Genomic DNA, 16933 nt, shown 5'->3' on the forward strand with positions numbered 1-16933 from the left:
GAAGGCACCTATTTTAGACTATGATAGGATATTAGGATGTAAAATCCCACCAATGAATCAGTAAGTAGGGTTAGAAGAAATTGGCAAGAACAAAATAAAATTTGGAAATACAATGCTCAATTTTCTGGTAAATTTTATTATTCATCAACCTACACTTTAATCTAAGGACAACCATACATGTGGTAAAGTTCTATTAACTTAAACACTCTCGAACATAAAATAACTTAAATATAATCATTCATCCACTCTTTTTTCTGTTTTTGGGCAAAGTGGATTGTTTCCATCCAAAGGGCTAAAGCTCACTAACATTACAAGACCCGATAGTGGCTCTACAGAACCATACTCTCTCAAACCCACAACATACAACGTCGCGTTTGTTCACATTGACGGTATGACAAGAAGTTGAGTTAACTCTCCGTGCAAAGTTCTTCACCTCCTCATACAAAGTCACCCTCAACCATCATTTTGGTTTGAACCTTCCAATTCAACATTTGATGGTATCTGCAAGTAATCAGTTAAACTTTAACAGGCATGACCACATTAGAGAAGATTGTACATGATAATTCACAATTTATGTCTTAATTAAAGAAATGATAATCATAATTCTTAAACAATAGGTAATTTCATCAGGAGGTATAATCACAGTAGATGCACAAGCAACATATTTCAAAGGCATATTAAATATTTATTGAATGGGGATTTTATACCCTGAATTGGAGACTTGTTATTATAGCTCTTAATATAGTATCTCCAACTATTAACCTCATCTCCTTCACAAAATTATCACGAGAAATCTGCTTTGCCTAAACCAAAACAACATAATGTATTAGAGACTTCACATCAATGAAGACAGACATGTAAGAATGGGAGCTAAGTGTACATACCTTAAATAGTTCATAATGTGCCATAATAAGACTCATTTCATCAGGAGAAACCTTGTCACTAATAGCAGCAATAAGCATAGGAAAAGGAAGCCAAGGTGATTTTGGAATTTCAAGGGTGCTAGCAACCCCATTGTTATTTGTTATCTAAGGTATCCCACATTAAAAAAAAACTCTTTAGATAAGCATTAAAGCTAAACATAATAGGATTTAAAACAAGAAGAAAATTATAAAAAGCACAAAGTCCCTACAAGTTGTACACCAACACATTAATATTTTCATCAAGCAATCAACCTCACACACATAAAACACTAGAGGAAACAAAATGAGATAGCAAAACAATGACGAACTTAAAGAGTTTTTTCTTTCTCTCTGAAAGTAACTTAAAGAGCTATATTCCTTTATGATCAAAAGAATTAAACGTACTAAATTACAAGTAAAAACAATTTGTATGATCATGTCTCTTAGATGTTCCACCCATAGGTTATTCCCCAAAATTAAGGCAAACACTTCTAATATTTTTAGAATTGAACAACAAAGTTTAAATTTTGGTATTAACATTGCTTTTACATAAAAAACTTGGAAAAACACAGGATGGAAAACTCATATCAAATAACTTACATTATCCACTAAAGAGGTTGGCTGAAACAAGTCACAAGAACCATGACTAGTTGAATTGGCTTGAGAAGAATTAACACTAGAATCATTATTCTCTCCCACAGCTTCACGAAAATATCCTGTAATTATCAAAATATCATGTACTAGTGATTGAGAAGAAACTTTTTCTCTAAAAAAGAATAACACCATATAGCTTAGCAAATTGGTTGTTTTATATTGAACCAGGGTGAATTTATTAATCTATTGAATGTAAGAGAGACCAACTATAAGGAGATAACAATCTATGGATGCAAACCTTATTTCCTAATACCAAAATCTCTTAGAACTTTTTCGCCAAATGGAAACAAGAAATCATAGATATAAATTAGTTTTTCCTTTGATCAACACATTGAGCACTAATTATATAATACCAAAATGTACAACTTCTAGGAAAACACATGTCAATAGAAAACACACCCAAAAAAGAAAAACTAAAGAAACAATATATATTACCTTCAGCATCCCCAAAGACCTTGAAACTGACAACAAATTCTGGATAGATGTGAGTGTTTTTATTCATATTCCACACTACATAGTATCTTGGACAATGAATGTTATCAACTCCATTATCATATTTAGGGCTGGTAGGTTGAAACTGAACAGTGTCGGAGCCAAAGGCGGGATGAATAACTTCCATGTTCCCCATTATTACACGACAAAGGACCAAGTGTCGAACACCATTTTCGTCAATATTACAATAACGAGCACTATAAATATGAAAAAAAACAAATATCATTATTAATACGTAAAAGATATTATTTTTTAAAGTTGATCATATGAAAACTAACCTGGCATAAGGGCATGTAACAGCTGCAAGATGAACACCAACACCATATGTGCTTTTGGTTACACATGGCACACAATGCCCAAGTCCATACTTCATCATTGTAGATAACTCTTCTTTATTAAAAGGAAGCCAAGCATATCGAACATTTGCATCCTTGTGGATTATTTTTGTTATTTCAACTTGTGCCTGGAATAGCTTCAACCGTGCTTGCATTGATGCACCTAAACAATAGTATGTTTCCAATATCTCAAAATGAGTATTGCCAACGTTACTCATTCCATTAAGGAATATCTTATGTACAGAATCCAAATTTAATTTTCCTTGTACATACTCAGTGTAAGGAACTAAACCTACTTCATTTTGCAGAATGGATTCACCACGATTTCCACAGTCCAAGATGTTCATCAGATTTTCAATTTCTACTTGAGTGCCCTTAACTAACGCATTTGATACCCTGCTACAATTCCTCAACTTGGATTCACCAACCCCAATCATTTTGATTTCAATTGGTAATTCCATACCCTCTTGTTTGCACAAATTAGAAGATTCTTCATATGAAGCAACATAAATTTCAGGGAAAAAGCAATGCCCAACCTCATCTATCCATGCTAAAGGTTGTTGCAAACCAGTATTAAAGTCCACTAGACACATGTGTAAAAAATCTAGCATAAGATCATGGCCATTTAACCATATTTCCACAACTGGCTTTTTTATGTCAAAATCATTCTGGACCAAGTCAACGACAGGATAGTCAAACCATTCATCATTATGGTAGAACATAATACGTTCAGGTCTTCCACTACTTTTATAATTTAAATAATACCTAAGAAAGAATTTTGCCGGGTGAGCATCAACCGTTGTCCTTTTGCTTTCATAGTCACATAATCTCATTTTTTTGACAACCTTACTTGTGGGTGACACAGGTGATGATGGTTGTTGATATATAACTGGCCGCGAAGCTCTCTTTTGATGTGCAACATGATAGGTAGTTTGTTTCTGCTTCGATTCAGTTCTAGCTTCCATTTCTGCAAGATAGACACACAATATTAAAAATCAGATGCATTAACGGTCAAATAAGATCACCATATACCTTGAGCAAGTTTAAAGACACTATGGCATCGATAGACAACGACATCAATAATATTTGGCAATTCTAGGATGTTTAAAACTTTCGAGAACATTAAACTAATAATATATAGGGTGATGTATAAAGTTGATATAATAGATAATAGATAAGTTAATTAATAAAAGCATTCCTTGCGTGGCAAAGCAAACAATATGAAAGACTTGCACATATGAAAATCCCTAAAGTACTATCCCCAAAAAGATTTGAAAATAAAGATTTGAAAAAACATATCTAACCTCCATATAAAATATACAAAAAGAGTACTCTATAGCATCTAACTTAAACATAAACAATTTCAATAAACAAGATAATGTCACTTCATTCTAGGCAAATGTTCAATACTATACATAGCAGCTCTGCAGTGTTCAAACTCTACATGCCTTTCCAGAAACAACTCTCTGCTACAAGTAATGTGATCGATATATACGATGAAAACTGATTTTTATTTTCCAAAAATAGCACTTTGTGTAGTTAAAAAAACAAGGTAGTAGTGCACTAGTGTCCGACCTACACCTCAAAAAATAAAATAAAAAATCCCCACAAATTTTCTACACGCATGTATCAACATGCTTTAAATTGCAAAATCAGCTCCCCCATGAAATGGGAAAAGAAAAACAGCAAAAATTGATCTTGACACGTAAAATTGAAAAATGAAACAACAACAAAAAATTCAAAACAAAAGAAGTTGATCAAATTGTGAATGGAAAAATTGAATTTAAAACCCAAGAGAATGCTTTGGAATTATACCTGAATCTCTAAAAAGAACAAGCAGAATAGACCTAGATATGGAAGCAACACTTACTCTCTCTCAGTCTCTCACTAAGTGTTTTGCAACTGTTCGTAGAATCAAGGGAGCTGAGGTTGTATTTATACAGAAAAACCTTGAGGGTGGGGATGTCGATGAAGCATATGTTACTAAGATTCTTTTTCCAAAAATTAAAATTTTAAAATTGAGCTTTTTTAGAAAGAACGAAATCAGTGTTTTCTTTTTTTAAAAAAAAGTTCATATTGATGACTTTTCATTAATTTATATTGATGATTCAATAAATAAAAAATTAAATCATTGAATCTTTAATCATAATCTTGCCGTACTAATCTTTTTTCCGTTTTTGATTTGTTTACAATTGAATATTTTGACAAGGTCAATGTTTCCTATTTTGCAGAGATATGATTTTAATTTTTTTCAATAAACCATTAAAAAATCATAATCTTGCCGTAATTAGAAAATTCATTAAGCTTTTCCAAAATTTTAAAATTTAAAATTGAGCTTTTTTAGAAAAAAATGAAATTGTTTAATTTTTTGAAAAATTAAAATTGTTTAATTTTGACAAAATCTTTGTGCCGTTTTCCAAAATTTTCAAAATTTAAAATTGAGTTTTTTTAAAAATATACGAACGAAATTAGTTTTTACTTTTTTTGAAAATATTCTGTTTTTTTTAAAATACCTCCTAATACCAGTGCTTCTAAATAGGATGACTAAAATGTGGTCAAATACTATATATAATGTCTAATTATTAAAATCTATTTTAAAAAACTTTTTTAATTTCAAAAAGAAGCATATGTTACTAAAATTCTTTTTCCAAAAATAAAAAATTAAAATTTTAAAATTGAGCTTTTTTAGAAAGAACGAAATCAGTGTTTTCTTTAAAAAAAATTCATATTGATGACTTTTCATTAATCTATATTGATGATTCAATAAATAAAAAATGAAAAAATTAAATCATTGAATCTTTGATCATAATCTTGTCGTACTAATCTTTTTGCCATTTTTGATTTGTTTACAATTAAATATTTTGACAAGGTCAATGTTTCCTATTTTGCAGAGATATAATTTTAATTTTTTTCAATAAACCATTAAAAAATCATAATCTTGTCGTAATTAGAAAATTCATTAAGCTTTTCCAAAATTTTAAAATTTAAAATTGAGCTTTTTTAGAAAAAAATGAAATTGTTTAATTTTTTTGAAAAATTAAAATTGTTTAATTTTGACAAAATCTTTGTGCCCTTTTCCCAAATTTTCAAAATTTAAAATTGAGTTTTTTTAAAAAAAAATACGAACGAAATTAGTTTTTACTTTTTTTGAAAAAATACGGTTTTTTTATAAAATACCGCCTAATACCAGTACTTCTAAATAGGATGACTAAAATGTGGTCAAATACTATATATAATGTCTAATTATTCAAATCTATTTTAAAATTAGTTTTAGAAAACATTTTTAATTTAAAAAAGAAGCATATGTTACTAAGATTCTTTTTCCAAAAATAAAAAATTAAAATTTTAAAATTGAGCATTTTTTAGAAAGAATGAAATCCGTGTTTTCTTTTTTTTAAAAAAAGTTCATATTGATGACTTTTCATTAATCTATATTGATGATTCAATAAATAAAAAATTAACTCATTGAATCGTTGATCATAATCTTGCCGTACTAATCTCTTTGCCGTTTTTGATTTGTTTACAATTAAATATTTTGACAAGGTCAATGTTTCCTATTTTGCAGAGATATGATTTTAATTTTTTTCAATAAACCATTAAAAAATCATAATCTTTTTTTTGAAAATGAAATGAATATATAATATAAGCTAGAGTCAACAAAGACTCAAGACAAGAACCAAATACAAAAGAGCAGTCGGAAATCAACATATGCACCCAGAGCTTTGCTAAGAACCCACCACCAACCCGCAGAATGACCAAAACAAAATCCCAAGAAAGAGCCTCATTAAAACCTTACTTGGAAAAACCCAGTGGGATAGAAACCAAGCAAGAAAAAAGAGTACCACAATCTTGGGAAAGCCATTCTGCTACTAAACAAAAACCAATAAATCAAATTTTGTACAAGCTCAGGTACATGTCGCAAATTACGGGCAACACAGCTACATCAAAACAAGAAAAACAGCAAAGTCATGCACTAGCAGCAACAGGTAAATTCGTGTAACAGCAAACAGCAACAACGCAACAGGCAAACAGCAACCAACAACAACAACAACAACCTCCATTTTCGAGTAGCATCAGCAACAATAATTAACAACACCAGCAAAACAGCAGCCACATTCATACAGCAACAACAACAACAGCGAGAAGCAACACATATCAGCAACAACACATATCAGCAACAACAATGACAGCACCAGCACATATCAGCAACAACAATGACAGCACCAGCAACAACAACGACAACATCAGCACCAACAACAACAAACCAACATCAACATCACCTATCAGCAACAGCAATGACAGCACCAGCAACAACAAAAAACAGCGATTCCAACCAGCAGTAAAAAACAACAGCAGCAATGCCAGCACTAACAGGTAAATAATTCCATGTCTCCCTTCAACCTGCAACCAAAAATATAAATCCAAAGAAAGACACCTTACACCAACACAATTAGTGTCCTAAATAGACCCAAACCGGCTCCTCCCTAGAGCAACCTTGCTTAGCCAACTCATCCGCCTCCGCATTCCCTTCCCTCAAAATATGATTTACCCCAATACATGACACTAAAGGCATCAAAAAATCAATCATGGTCAACTCATTTGTAAGCTTCCAAGGTCTCATTTTTTCGCCTCTTACCCAACCAACAGCTAAGGTAGAATCACTTTCAACCTCCACTGAAGATACCAAAAATTGTTGACAAAATAAGAGAGCATAAAGAATAGCAAGCATCTCCGCCTCATCAGCACGCTGGACCTCAACTTTTCTGGAAAACTTTCCAATCACTACCCCCGCCCCATTCCGCAAAATACCTCCGATACCAGCACCCCCAGTTTGAAAAGACCCATCAACATTAAACTTGAGAGTCATACCTTGGGGAGGTTTCCAAGGCACAATAGGACGTACACCTGCTTTGCTCTGAATATCTATCTTTGTAAAGCCTCTTGCAAATTGATTCGCCCCATAAGGACATTCCTTCCACCAAGCCTTTATCCATGTAAATAGCATAAACAAATGGGACTCCCATACCTCATCGACAGCATAAGGTAGATTAGTAAAAACCACATTGTTTCTAGCCAGCCACACAACCCAACAGAGAGCATACGGTATCAAGTCCCACAAAATAATTGTTGTGGTTCTACGAAGAGACCTCCATTCTGCCAAACACCCCGGGATAGAGTCAGGCACCACCCACCAAACACCTTCTCTGTGTAATACATTTACCCACAACTGCCAAACCTTAGGACAATGCAAGAAAAGATGGGCAGCTGTTTCAGGTGCAGCCAAGCACAATGCACAAGTCGCTCCATCTTCCAGTGCCACACCACGGCGCCTCAGATTTTCTTTAGTAGCGATCCTGTTCTTCTAAACCTGCCATAAAAATAGAGCAATTTTTTACGGTAAAATTGGCCTTAAAAAATTCAGTACTGACCATCTGTCCTCCGTGAGCCACCGCGCCTCAACAACTGCACATAGTAATTTCACACTAAACATTCCCATATTATCATGCTTCCACATCATACAATCAACCTCCGCATGCACGCCCTGTTTGGGAACCATTTGTTGGAGAACATGGAGTAAATCATCATATTGTTGTCGTTCCCAACCCAAAAAATGTCGCACAAAGGAGAGGTCCCATACCCACTTGTGGCCATCCACCACTCCACATTCCATGACTGTTGCTCTCTTATGTGATGCTAGAGCAAAAACACGTGGAAACACAAGCCGGAATGGACCTGAACCAGCCCAATGATCTAACCAGAACAGGACGCCACTCCCCCTTCCTACTTGAACTGCTATGCCATCCCTGAATACACTACCTACCAACCCATTATCACGCCACACTGCACATACATCAGCTAGTGGAATAGACAAATTTTTTATGATCAAGTGAATCCAAACTAAGAGATATCAACTCCCGCTGCAACCCATATTTCCCACAAATCACCTCCCTCCATAACGCATTTCTCTCCCGCCCAAAACGCCAAATCCATTTTAGCAACATAGCTTTATTTTTCCATTCAAGATAACCCACCCCCAAACCACCATACCTAGACCCTTTGCAGACCTCATCCCAGGCCACCCACATAATTTTTTGATCTCCCTGTGCTCCCCCCCCCCCACAAGAAACGCCTCATAATCTTCTCCATACGCGCAATAATCCCCTTCGGAGCTTTGTAACGTGCCATGTAGTATAGTGGAATAACATTCAAAACAGATTTAATAAGAACTAACCTTCCACTTAAGGACAAGAAACGTGAGCTCCATGTGCCTAGTTTTTCTGTCAGCCGCTCCAAAACAGGGTTCCAAAACGATAGCCTCCTAGGATTGCCACCAAGCGGTGAACCTAGATAGATGAACGGTAAAGAGCCAACCTTGAAGTTCCACCAACTTGCTGCTGCCTGAACCATTAACATAGGCGCATTTACCCCAAATACCTCAGATTTGTTGAAATTAATTTTTAAGCCTGACGCGAACAAAAAGGTTTCAACCACCAAAGCCAAAGTCTCATACTGGTTTTGAGCACAATCTGCAAAAAGCAAAGAATCATCAACAAACTGTAGATGATTTAAATAAAGGCCCGGAGCCAGTTCCACACCACATGGAATATCCTGGGCTAGCAGCTGATTCAACATACATGACATCCCATTCGCCACTATATTAAAGAGAAGAGGAGATAATGGATCACCCTGTCGCAGTCCCTTTTCAATAGAAAAGAAATCGGACGGCGACCCATTAACCAAAACCGCCAAAGACGCTGATGAAATACAGCCCTGCATCCACATGACCCATTTTTCTCCAAAGCCCATTTCCTGCAAAAGCTCCAAAAGAAAACCCCATTCAACGCTATCATAAGCTTTTGCAAAATCAATTTTAAAAAGCAAACCTCCCTGTGGCCTTGCTGACATGGAATGGACAATCTCATTTGCAATCAAGGAGCAATCAGCAATCTGTCGCCCAGCTGTAAAAGCAAACTGATTCTGAGTTAACAGACGCGGGAGCACCATACTGAGACGAACTAACAATACCTTAGACAACAATTTGTATACACTGCCAATCAAACTAATGGGCCTGTAATCAGATATCTCTTCCTGGTGACCTCCTTTGGGAATAAGAGCTATGAATGTTGAGTTTAAGCCCTTCACCAGTCGACCAGAGTGATGAAAATCATCAAAAAACTGAAGCAGATCATCCTTCACTAAGCTCCAATTTTTTTTAAAAAAATCCATGCTTAAAAATCATAATCTTGCCGTAATTAGAAAATTCATTAAGCTTTTCCAAAATTTTAAAATTTAAAATTGAGCTTTTTAAGAAAAAAAATAAATTGTTTAATTTTTTGAAAAATTAAAATTGTTTAATTTTGACAAAATCTTTGTGCCCTTTTCCAAAATTTAAAATTGAGTTTTTTTAAAAAAAATACGAACAAAATTAGTTTTTACTTTTTTGAAAAAATTCTGTTTTTTTTTTAAAATACCGCCTAATACCAGTGCTTCTAAATAGGATGACTAAAATGTGGTCAAATCTATATATATTAGAAAAGAACAACTTCTAGCATGACGTGTCGCTCTCACAGGCCAAGTTAGTGACGTGTCGCTCCGAGATTAATAATTCTCACTTAATTATTTACACGTCAGCTTTTCCACCTATTAATTCTCATTTAATAATTTACACATCAGCTTTTCCACCAGACCCTATTTCCCACATGTGCCATGATTTGGTTAGGGTTTCCATGGAGTGAGAGCGTGCGGCAAGATCTACAACCAAGAGCCACTCCAAATTCCTCATCAATGGCCTCCACCGATAAGGAGCTGGAAATAGGGACGGAAAACGGAACAAATTGAAGATTCAAGAGAGGGGGAGAACTTACCGTACCGCCGCGGCCGCCGAGGGTGATGTTGTTGAAGAGATGACCACCGTCCGTCATGGTTGCGAGTGAGAGGAAGCAGATTGAGGTGTGTGAAGGTACACAGAGAAAAGCGAAGTTACCGCCAGAGACCACAGTCTCTGTATATCATCAATATCGATGTAAGCACTCTCCTCCCTCAATTTCGCGTTTTCTCTGCGTTTTTTTGTGGGCCTCATCGACTCAGACTCTTTCTCTATCAAGTAGAGTGAGGAGTGATGGGAAATCAGAAACAGAAGTGGACGGCTGAGGAAGAAGACGCCCTCCACCGCGGCGTCCAGAAGTACGGCGCCGGCAAGTGGAAGAACATCCTCAGAGATCCCGAATTCGCTCCTTCCCTCACGAGCCGTTCCAACATCGATCTCAAGGTCAGAACTTGCCATTTATTTTCCTTTTGATTTTTTCCAATTTCTCATAATCTTCTTCTAGGGTTCGGGTTTGGATTATGGTTCCTTCAATCAATTTTTGATTTTTCAGGATAAATGGAGGAATTTAAATGTTGTCACTGGACAGGGCTCCAATATAAAGTCTAGAACTCTCAAGCACAAACTACCAGCACCTACTGCAGTTACAACTCCCGATCCTACTCTGCAATTCCTCCTTAGTATGTAGCCTTTTAACATGAATACATGTTATACCTTACTCTATCCTAACCTGTGTTCGCAAATTACCAAGACAGGTGATGTTAGTTCATGTCCATTCAAAGACAAGTGTCGCTTCAGCCATGATTTGTTTGGAAATTATTGTAGAATTGATTTTTAAGTGAAAACCACTTATAGGGAGAAGCTTATGTTACTGTCATTGTTGATTGTGAAAAAAATAAGTCCATACAATCATGTAATTAGAATGCTGGTTATTAGACATCTGCTCTTAATTGATGGCTTTGAACATTTGCATGATTTTTTTCCATGTTCTTGGGATTTTTCCTGTGCAGTGAGCAGAAAGGTGTTGACTTCAAAAAAGTTGATGCTCACGTTCACCAGTTAAAGGGTAGCAGCTCAAGGTATACAATTTTATTAAAGGAAGCAAAGAATGTAAACACCTACAGAATCTGAATGAATAGGACTTTTTGTGCCATACCAGCTATGCATGTGTAGCTGTAGATTCTTAAACGAGTAGAGTTTTATTCTCTGAAAATCACAGTAGACTAATCATGCTTTACAGCTGAACCTTAATTAAGAAAAATTAAAAAGGTAATCCTCCTAGAACATGATGCTACTTACATCATGATGAACAAATATTTGGTTGGGAAACATGGTAGATGTACAAATTGTAATAGCATAGCTATTTTATTTATGCAGATGAAAGCCATCATCTTTTAGTTGGAGCTAATATGTAGCTGCTTCTAATGCTGGAGCTGCAACTAGCATGTTTACAAATCCACTTTGGGTTGTCACTACCAGGCCTCAGGTTTTATTCTCAATTTTACACTTACCTATTTGGTTGTCTTTGCACCTTATCTCATTGATTGGCATGATGCAAGATTGCTTGATTTCTCGGTGATTTTCTACTTTAATTCCCTTTGGTTTGTTTAATTTAACATTCGTGTCTTGAATTCAATACTTCAAATTTTTCTTTTCTTTCTGGCATACAATTTTACCAACTGTGTGGAATATTCATGTCAGCACCTGTCTTCGCCATTGTGAGTTTCTTGCTATTGAGTTTGGATGCTTTTCTTGCACGCACTAGCTTAGCTAACTCAATAAAACATATACATCTTATTTTAGGCATGAATCTTAATATAGGGTCTGTGTTGCATGATTTTCAAGTTCAGGACACAATTTGGCTATAATATTTTTCAGGTAATTACCAGTATGTAGTTTGTATCATAGTATTTGTCAAATCATACTAAAACGGCCTCTCTTCTTTAGTTATAACTTATAATGTATGTTTTGTTTACAGTAAATTATAGAGATCAAGCCATCAAATTCCTTTTGTTCTTACCCGGGAAAACTAGGCAACTTACTGAATTAAAAATTGATGTAGATTACCTTTTCACCTTTCATTCATAAGAGTTTACGATGAACTATGAAGTAATAAACCAATAATGATGCTACTTTTTTTTGTTTTGGCAGATGTATGTATACAAGAGGATTATGAATAAACCAATAATGATGCTACTTTTTTTTTTTGGATGTTTGTTTCCAAACATGCTTAGGTTGACTCAGTTTACAGATTCTATTTAATTATGCACATTCTTCCTAGAACATGAAGAAGCAAATGTTCTTCACTGCCTTTTTTTTTTCTTCTTTTTCTCTTTTGTTCCTCCGCCTCCTCCCGGAAACTTCATCACGCTCACGGTGGTTTCCACCGGTGACAGTTACTGAATGCTCTATGCATCTCAATTAATTTTCATGTTCTTGATGCTAATGTCAATGACCATATGTAGTCTTTTTCATTTTATTCCTGCACACTTGAATTAGGTGTTCCACATGGATCGAAATGACTACTATATAGCTATGGAAGCGATTCAGGGGAGACGACAAGTAACCAGATTTGAAAAGTTTAGAAAACGATTATAATTTCAATAATCTAGGTAAATTTTCCTTCTTTTTAAGTTACCTTTTCTATTCTTGATTGTTGTTTGAACATCTATTCGTAGAACTTGCTTTGTTCCCTTTTCCTAGACAATATTTTGTACTATAACTGCTCTTTATGCTACCTTTAATCCATGGAGACTGCCTTCTTGATGGAATAATTGACTTTTACTTAACTTTGTGGTAATTATGACTTCATATATTCAGATTTAGAAGTTTCAATTGCTACTGTAGCTGCTGTTATTCAATCACGTCATTAAAATTATAGCTGTTTAGAATATTAAATCTATTCTAATATCTAAAATCTTTAGCAAATCTAATATGAAAGCTATACTTTTTATGTAGTTTCCAGCAAATCTATAGTAATCTATTTGCTTTAGATTTTTATGTAGTTTAGAATATTAAATCTATTCTAATATCTAAAATCTTTAGCAAATCTAATCTAAAATCTATACTTTTTATGTAGTTTCCAGCAAATCTATAGTAATTTATTTGCTTTAGATTTTAGATTAGATACAAAAAGCAATATAAAATCTATAAATTCGTTTTCCAGCATATTAGATTTAAAAAGTTTAGAAACATATAAGATTTGTTTCCAGAATATCAACAAAATCTATAGATTTTAAATTTTAAAATTAGGCAAAATAGATTTGTTTTGGCTAATTTATAAGATTTATATATATAGTTAAATCTATAAGATTTTGTTTCAACATAAAAAGTATCATTATGAAATTTATAAGATTATGTTTCTAAAAGCTGCTGCACCATTCTATGAGACTTAGAGGTGCTACTGAGCGCGGCATGCATGGCTTAAAAGGGCTGTTATCAGAAGAGCATTTGAATTCAACATGGCTCATTTTTTTTAGATATGGCCAAGCTATTAAGATTCAGTAAGCATTTATAAATCTTATAATTAGTGTGCAAGGAAGTTAATATGTTGGAACCAGTGGTAAGCATTCGCACTCTTCCTCTTCTAATTTTTCTTACATCAATTGCCATTCTCATATGCTCCATTAGTAGCTCCACTCTCCAATATTTTTTTCATTGTTCTTCCTTATACTAGAAGCTGTAGCAGAAAACATTTGGCTAACTTTGTTGTAAATGTTAATTCCAGCAAGTATTTGCAAATTGTGAATTGTTGTCAGTATTTGCAATTCATTTCAGTAAATAATCTGTATGCACCAGAATCTCCCATGTAAATAATGATTTACTTTTCATACTTTAAATAAAGTGTACAATTTAAAGATTAATGCAGCAATTTCTGTTTCCATGTTAGGAGTAGAAGACTTTCAATGTAAGTGTCCATTTAGAATTTACAGATACACATTTAGACTTATAATGTTAGTAGTAAAAGCCTTATGAACAGTCTCACGACAATGCATCAACCACTCCAAGTATTGTAACCTCTGCCTCTACCAAGCAAATTTCCTTCACTAAATACCCCAAATTCTGACTGGTGAAATTACTGAGCGAAATAAAACTGGATGCACCATTTTCGTGGCTTGAGGCACTAAAGCTGCAAGTGGTTAACAAAAAAGGAACTGTTAGTTATTGAATTTATTATGTGCTTTTGTTTGCTTAGACATGTGATTTTTTTGCCTATAATGTTTATTCATTCAATAATCATTCTGTGCCACTGACATTTTTCATGAGGAATTGCACCTCATAAAAGTCTATCAAGCTGTACCTTTTCCTACATACCTATCTTACTTTAACTTGAAACTTTAATATATCTCACCACTTAACTCAAGTCTAAGATGTTATATGGTAGAATTGTGAAACCTTGCAAAAGATATGGCCTAGCTGCTCTCTTTTTATAGGGATGAGTTATTGAGTTAAGTAGTTGCCAAGAGGGTGCAATCCTGTAGGACAAGAAAAAAGATTATTGTCATTTAGGTCCAAATCAATGTCTCCTGCTCTGTCCACCCTGAAAATGACAGCACTTTGCTTCAACTTCAGAATCCAATTAAGTTAAGAGCTAGCAGAAACGGTTCTATTCCCTCGATTTTACTTAGATAGCAATTGGCACTTTGTGTGTCAACCATGAACACTTTGTTTGCACTGTGCATTAATTAACCAAAGGATATGCTACAACCAAAGATAACTCACTCCTGGAAAAAAGACCAAAATACAAGAAAGAAGACAAAGAAACACGTTTTGGAAAGGGGTGAGGGGCCTCCTTTGAGGGGAGGCCAACGTATAGTAGTAGACTTTTGAGGGTGATGTATGACTATGACAAGAGGATTTCAGCAAGCACATGACCCTTCTATAAAGATGAGGTGAATTTCAATATTTTCACTGCATATAAACTGCCACATAGTTTGTTTTTAGACAATACATAAGGTTGTAGGTATATGTTGTTTTCTTTTACTCAGTTGAGAGAGTTATATTCTCAAGTAAATTTGGAACCTTTCAATAAAGCAAAAAGATGGTGTTTTCTGCATTTGCTTCCTTCAGCCACCATCTGCAATTCAAAACAATGTATTGCTGAATGGAAATTTCAATATTCTATCACCTTTCTCAATGGATTGCACACTTGAATGTGGCAGCAGTCATGCCATGAACCATGGTGTTTTCTGCATTTGCTTCCTTCAGCCACCATCTGCAATTCAAAGCAATGTATTGCTAAATGAGAATTTCAATATTTGGAGCATATTATGTAATAACTAAAACACTGATATTTCCAATATCTGTGAGAAGACTTATAGAGTTTATATGATTCAAAGGATATGTTGGTGGCTTTCAATTTATTGTATAATCACCAGGTGGAGAAAGATGGATTGTATTGATTGATGATGAAAAGAGATAATTCCAAAAGAGAGCAATGTCATGTCCAAAGCAGTATCATAATGTAAGTTCAGTCCTATCCTGTCCTGTTTGTTTTAGTGCTTTCTATTACATAAGTTCATATTTCATTCATGGTTGAGTCTATGATGCAATTGCATTTTGATTCTAAGATATTGTTAGTTCCATTTAGATTATTTGAATTTTGAAATTAGTTGTTGAAAACTGCTACTTCATGCCAGACGCTATGGCACAGAGTCGCAGAACGAAATCTGTGATTGCAACAGCCCATGTAACACATTTCCCTTTATCAGCTTCCTCCTTTGTGAATGGATTTTACTTGGGACATGACGAAGAGGAAGTGCTACTGAAAATTTTGTAGAATATATTTAGATATGCGCTGTATGTTCAGTCTCACATTTTTATTTCCATTCATGTCAGGCTTATACCATGGAATTGGAACAAGAAGTTATTTTGATTCTAAGATATTGTTAGTTCCATTTAGATTATTTGAATTTTGAAATTAGTTGTTGAAAACTGCTACTTCATGCCAGACGCTATGGCACAGAGTCGTAGAACGAAATCTATGATTGCAACAGCCCATGTAACACCTTTCCCTTTATCAGCTTCCTCCTTTGTGAATGGATTTTACTTGGGACATGACGGAGAGGAAGTGCTACTGAAAATTTTGTAGAATATATTTAGATATGCGCTGTATGTTCAGTCTCACATTTTTATTTCCACTCATTTCAGGCTTATACCATGGAATTGGAACAAGAAGTTACAAAGTTAAAAGAGGAGAATGAAGAACTTCAGAAAAAGCAGGTACTTTGACTCTGTTGCATGTTACATACATTAGCAGGAAGAGATATGCGCTTTAATTCATTGGCTTAAGTTCACTTCATTAAATTTTTCCCTAATCGATAGTTATTTGGATACTGCAGGAAGAAATCATGGAAATGCAGAAAAATCAAGTATGGCTCTGGGTTTAGATTCTTTCTTATACTGGGCTGTTTCCTTTCTTCTTTGTTTTCAGACATTGCATGTACTTCAATTGACCTTAACTATGGAAGTCAGGTTTCCCTAGGATTAAGGACCATATTCTTATGCCCCATTTCTTTACCAATTGGTTAAAGATATCATGATTCGTCTTTTAAGCTTTCTAAATGTAGTAACATGCTACTTTTTCTTATCCTCACCCGAGAGCAATTTTTGCTGTATAAAATATACTCCAATCCATTGAGGGTTTGACTAATAACTACCCTCTTTCTTTAATATCACATGAAAGGCTTCAAATGTGAAAGAGAAAGCAGCAACCTAATAGTTAA

General features: G+C 34.5%; 2 protein-coding genes across 2 annotated transcripts; one reads left to right on the forward strand and one right to left on the reverse strand.

The window, feature by feature from the left end:
• Positions 1-100: 100 nt before the first annotated feature.
• Positions 101-3412, reverse strand: LOC130714159 (inactive poly [ADP-ribose] polymerase RCD1-like). Its single transcript, XM_057564053.1, has 6 exons — positions 2327-3412; positions 1992-2245; positions 1503-1618; positions 885-1028; positions 708-803; positions 101-501 (listed from the first exon to the last, which is right to left on the reverse strand). The coding sequence occupies exons 1-6, from the start codon at positions 3346-3348 to the stop codon at positions 454-456; spliced, it is 1680 nt and encodes a 559-aa protein (XP_057420036.1). The 5' UTR covers positions 3349-3412; the 3' UTR covers positions 101-453.
• Positions 3413-10502: 7090 nt separating this feature from the next.
• LOC130713168 (telomere repeat-binding factor 5-like) lies at positions 10503-16597 on the forward strand. The gene is made up of 6 exons (XM_057562959.1): positions 10503-10652; positions 10762-10892; positions 11219-11287; positions 12059-12086; positions 16359-16430; positions 16550-16597. The coding sequence occupies exons 1-6, from the start codon at positions 10503-10505 to the stop codon at positions 16595-16597; spliced, it is 498 nt and encodes a 165-aa protein (XP_057418942.1).
• The last annotated feature ends 336 nt before the right edge of the window (positions 16598-16933 follow it).

This window comes from Lotus japonicus, chromosome 4 (assembly GCF_012489685.1).
Source record: "Lotus japonicus ecotype B-129 chromosome 4, LjGifu_v1.2".
In the NCBI taxonomy this organism is placed as follows: Eukaryota; Viridiplantae; Streptophyta; class Magnoliopsida; order Fabales; family Fabaceae; genus Lotus; species Lotus japonicus.

Bases quoted from the DNA above. Each gene is read 5' to 3' on its own strand.
- LOC130714159 (XM_057564053.1), bottom strand. From the start codon at position 3,348: ATGGAAGCTAGAACTGAATCGAAGCAGAAACAAACTACCTATCATGTT. The intron at 1,619-1,991 runs GTAATATATATT...TGATAATTACAG, and splicing joins GGTCTTTGGGGATGCTGAAG to GATATTTTCGTGAAGCTGTG. The intron at 804-884 runs GTATGTACACTT...GTTTTGGTTTAG, and splicing joins CACATTATGAACTATTTAAG to GCAAAGCAGATTTCTCGTGA.
- LOC130713168 (XM_057562959.1), top strand. From the start codon at position 10,503: ATGGGAAATCAGAAACAGAAGTGGACGGCTGAGGAAGAAGACGCCCTC. The intron at 10,653-10,761 runs GTCAGAACTTGC...TTGATTTTTCAG, and splicing joins GTTCCAACATCGATCTCAAG to GATAAATGGAGGAATTTAAA. The intron at 12,087-16,358 runs GTAATTACCAGT...CACTCATTTCAG, and splicing joins TTGGCTATAATATTTTTCAG to GCTTATACCATGGAATTGGA.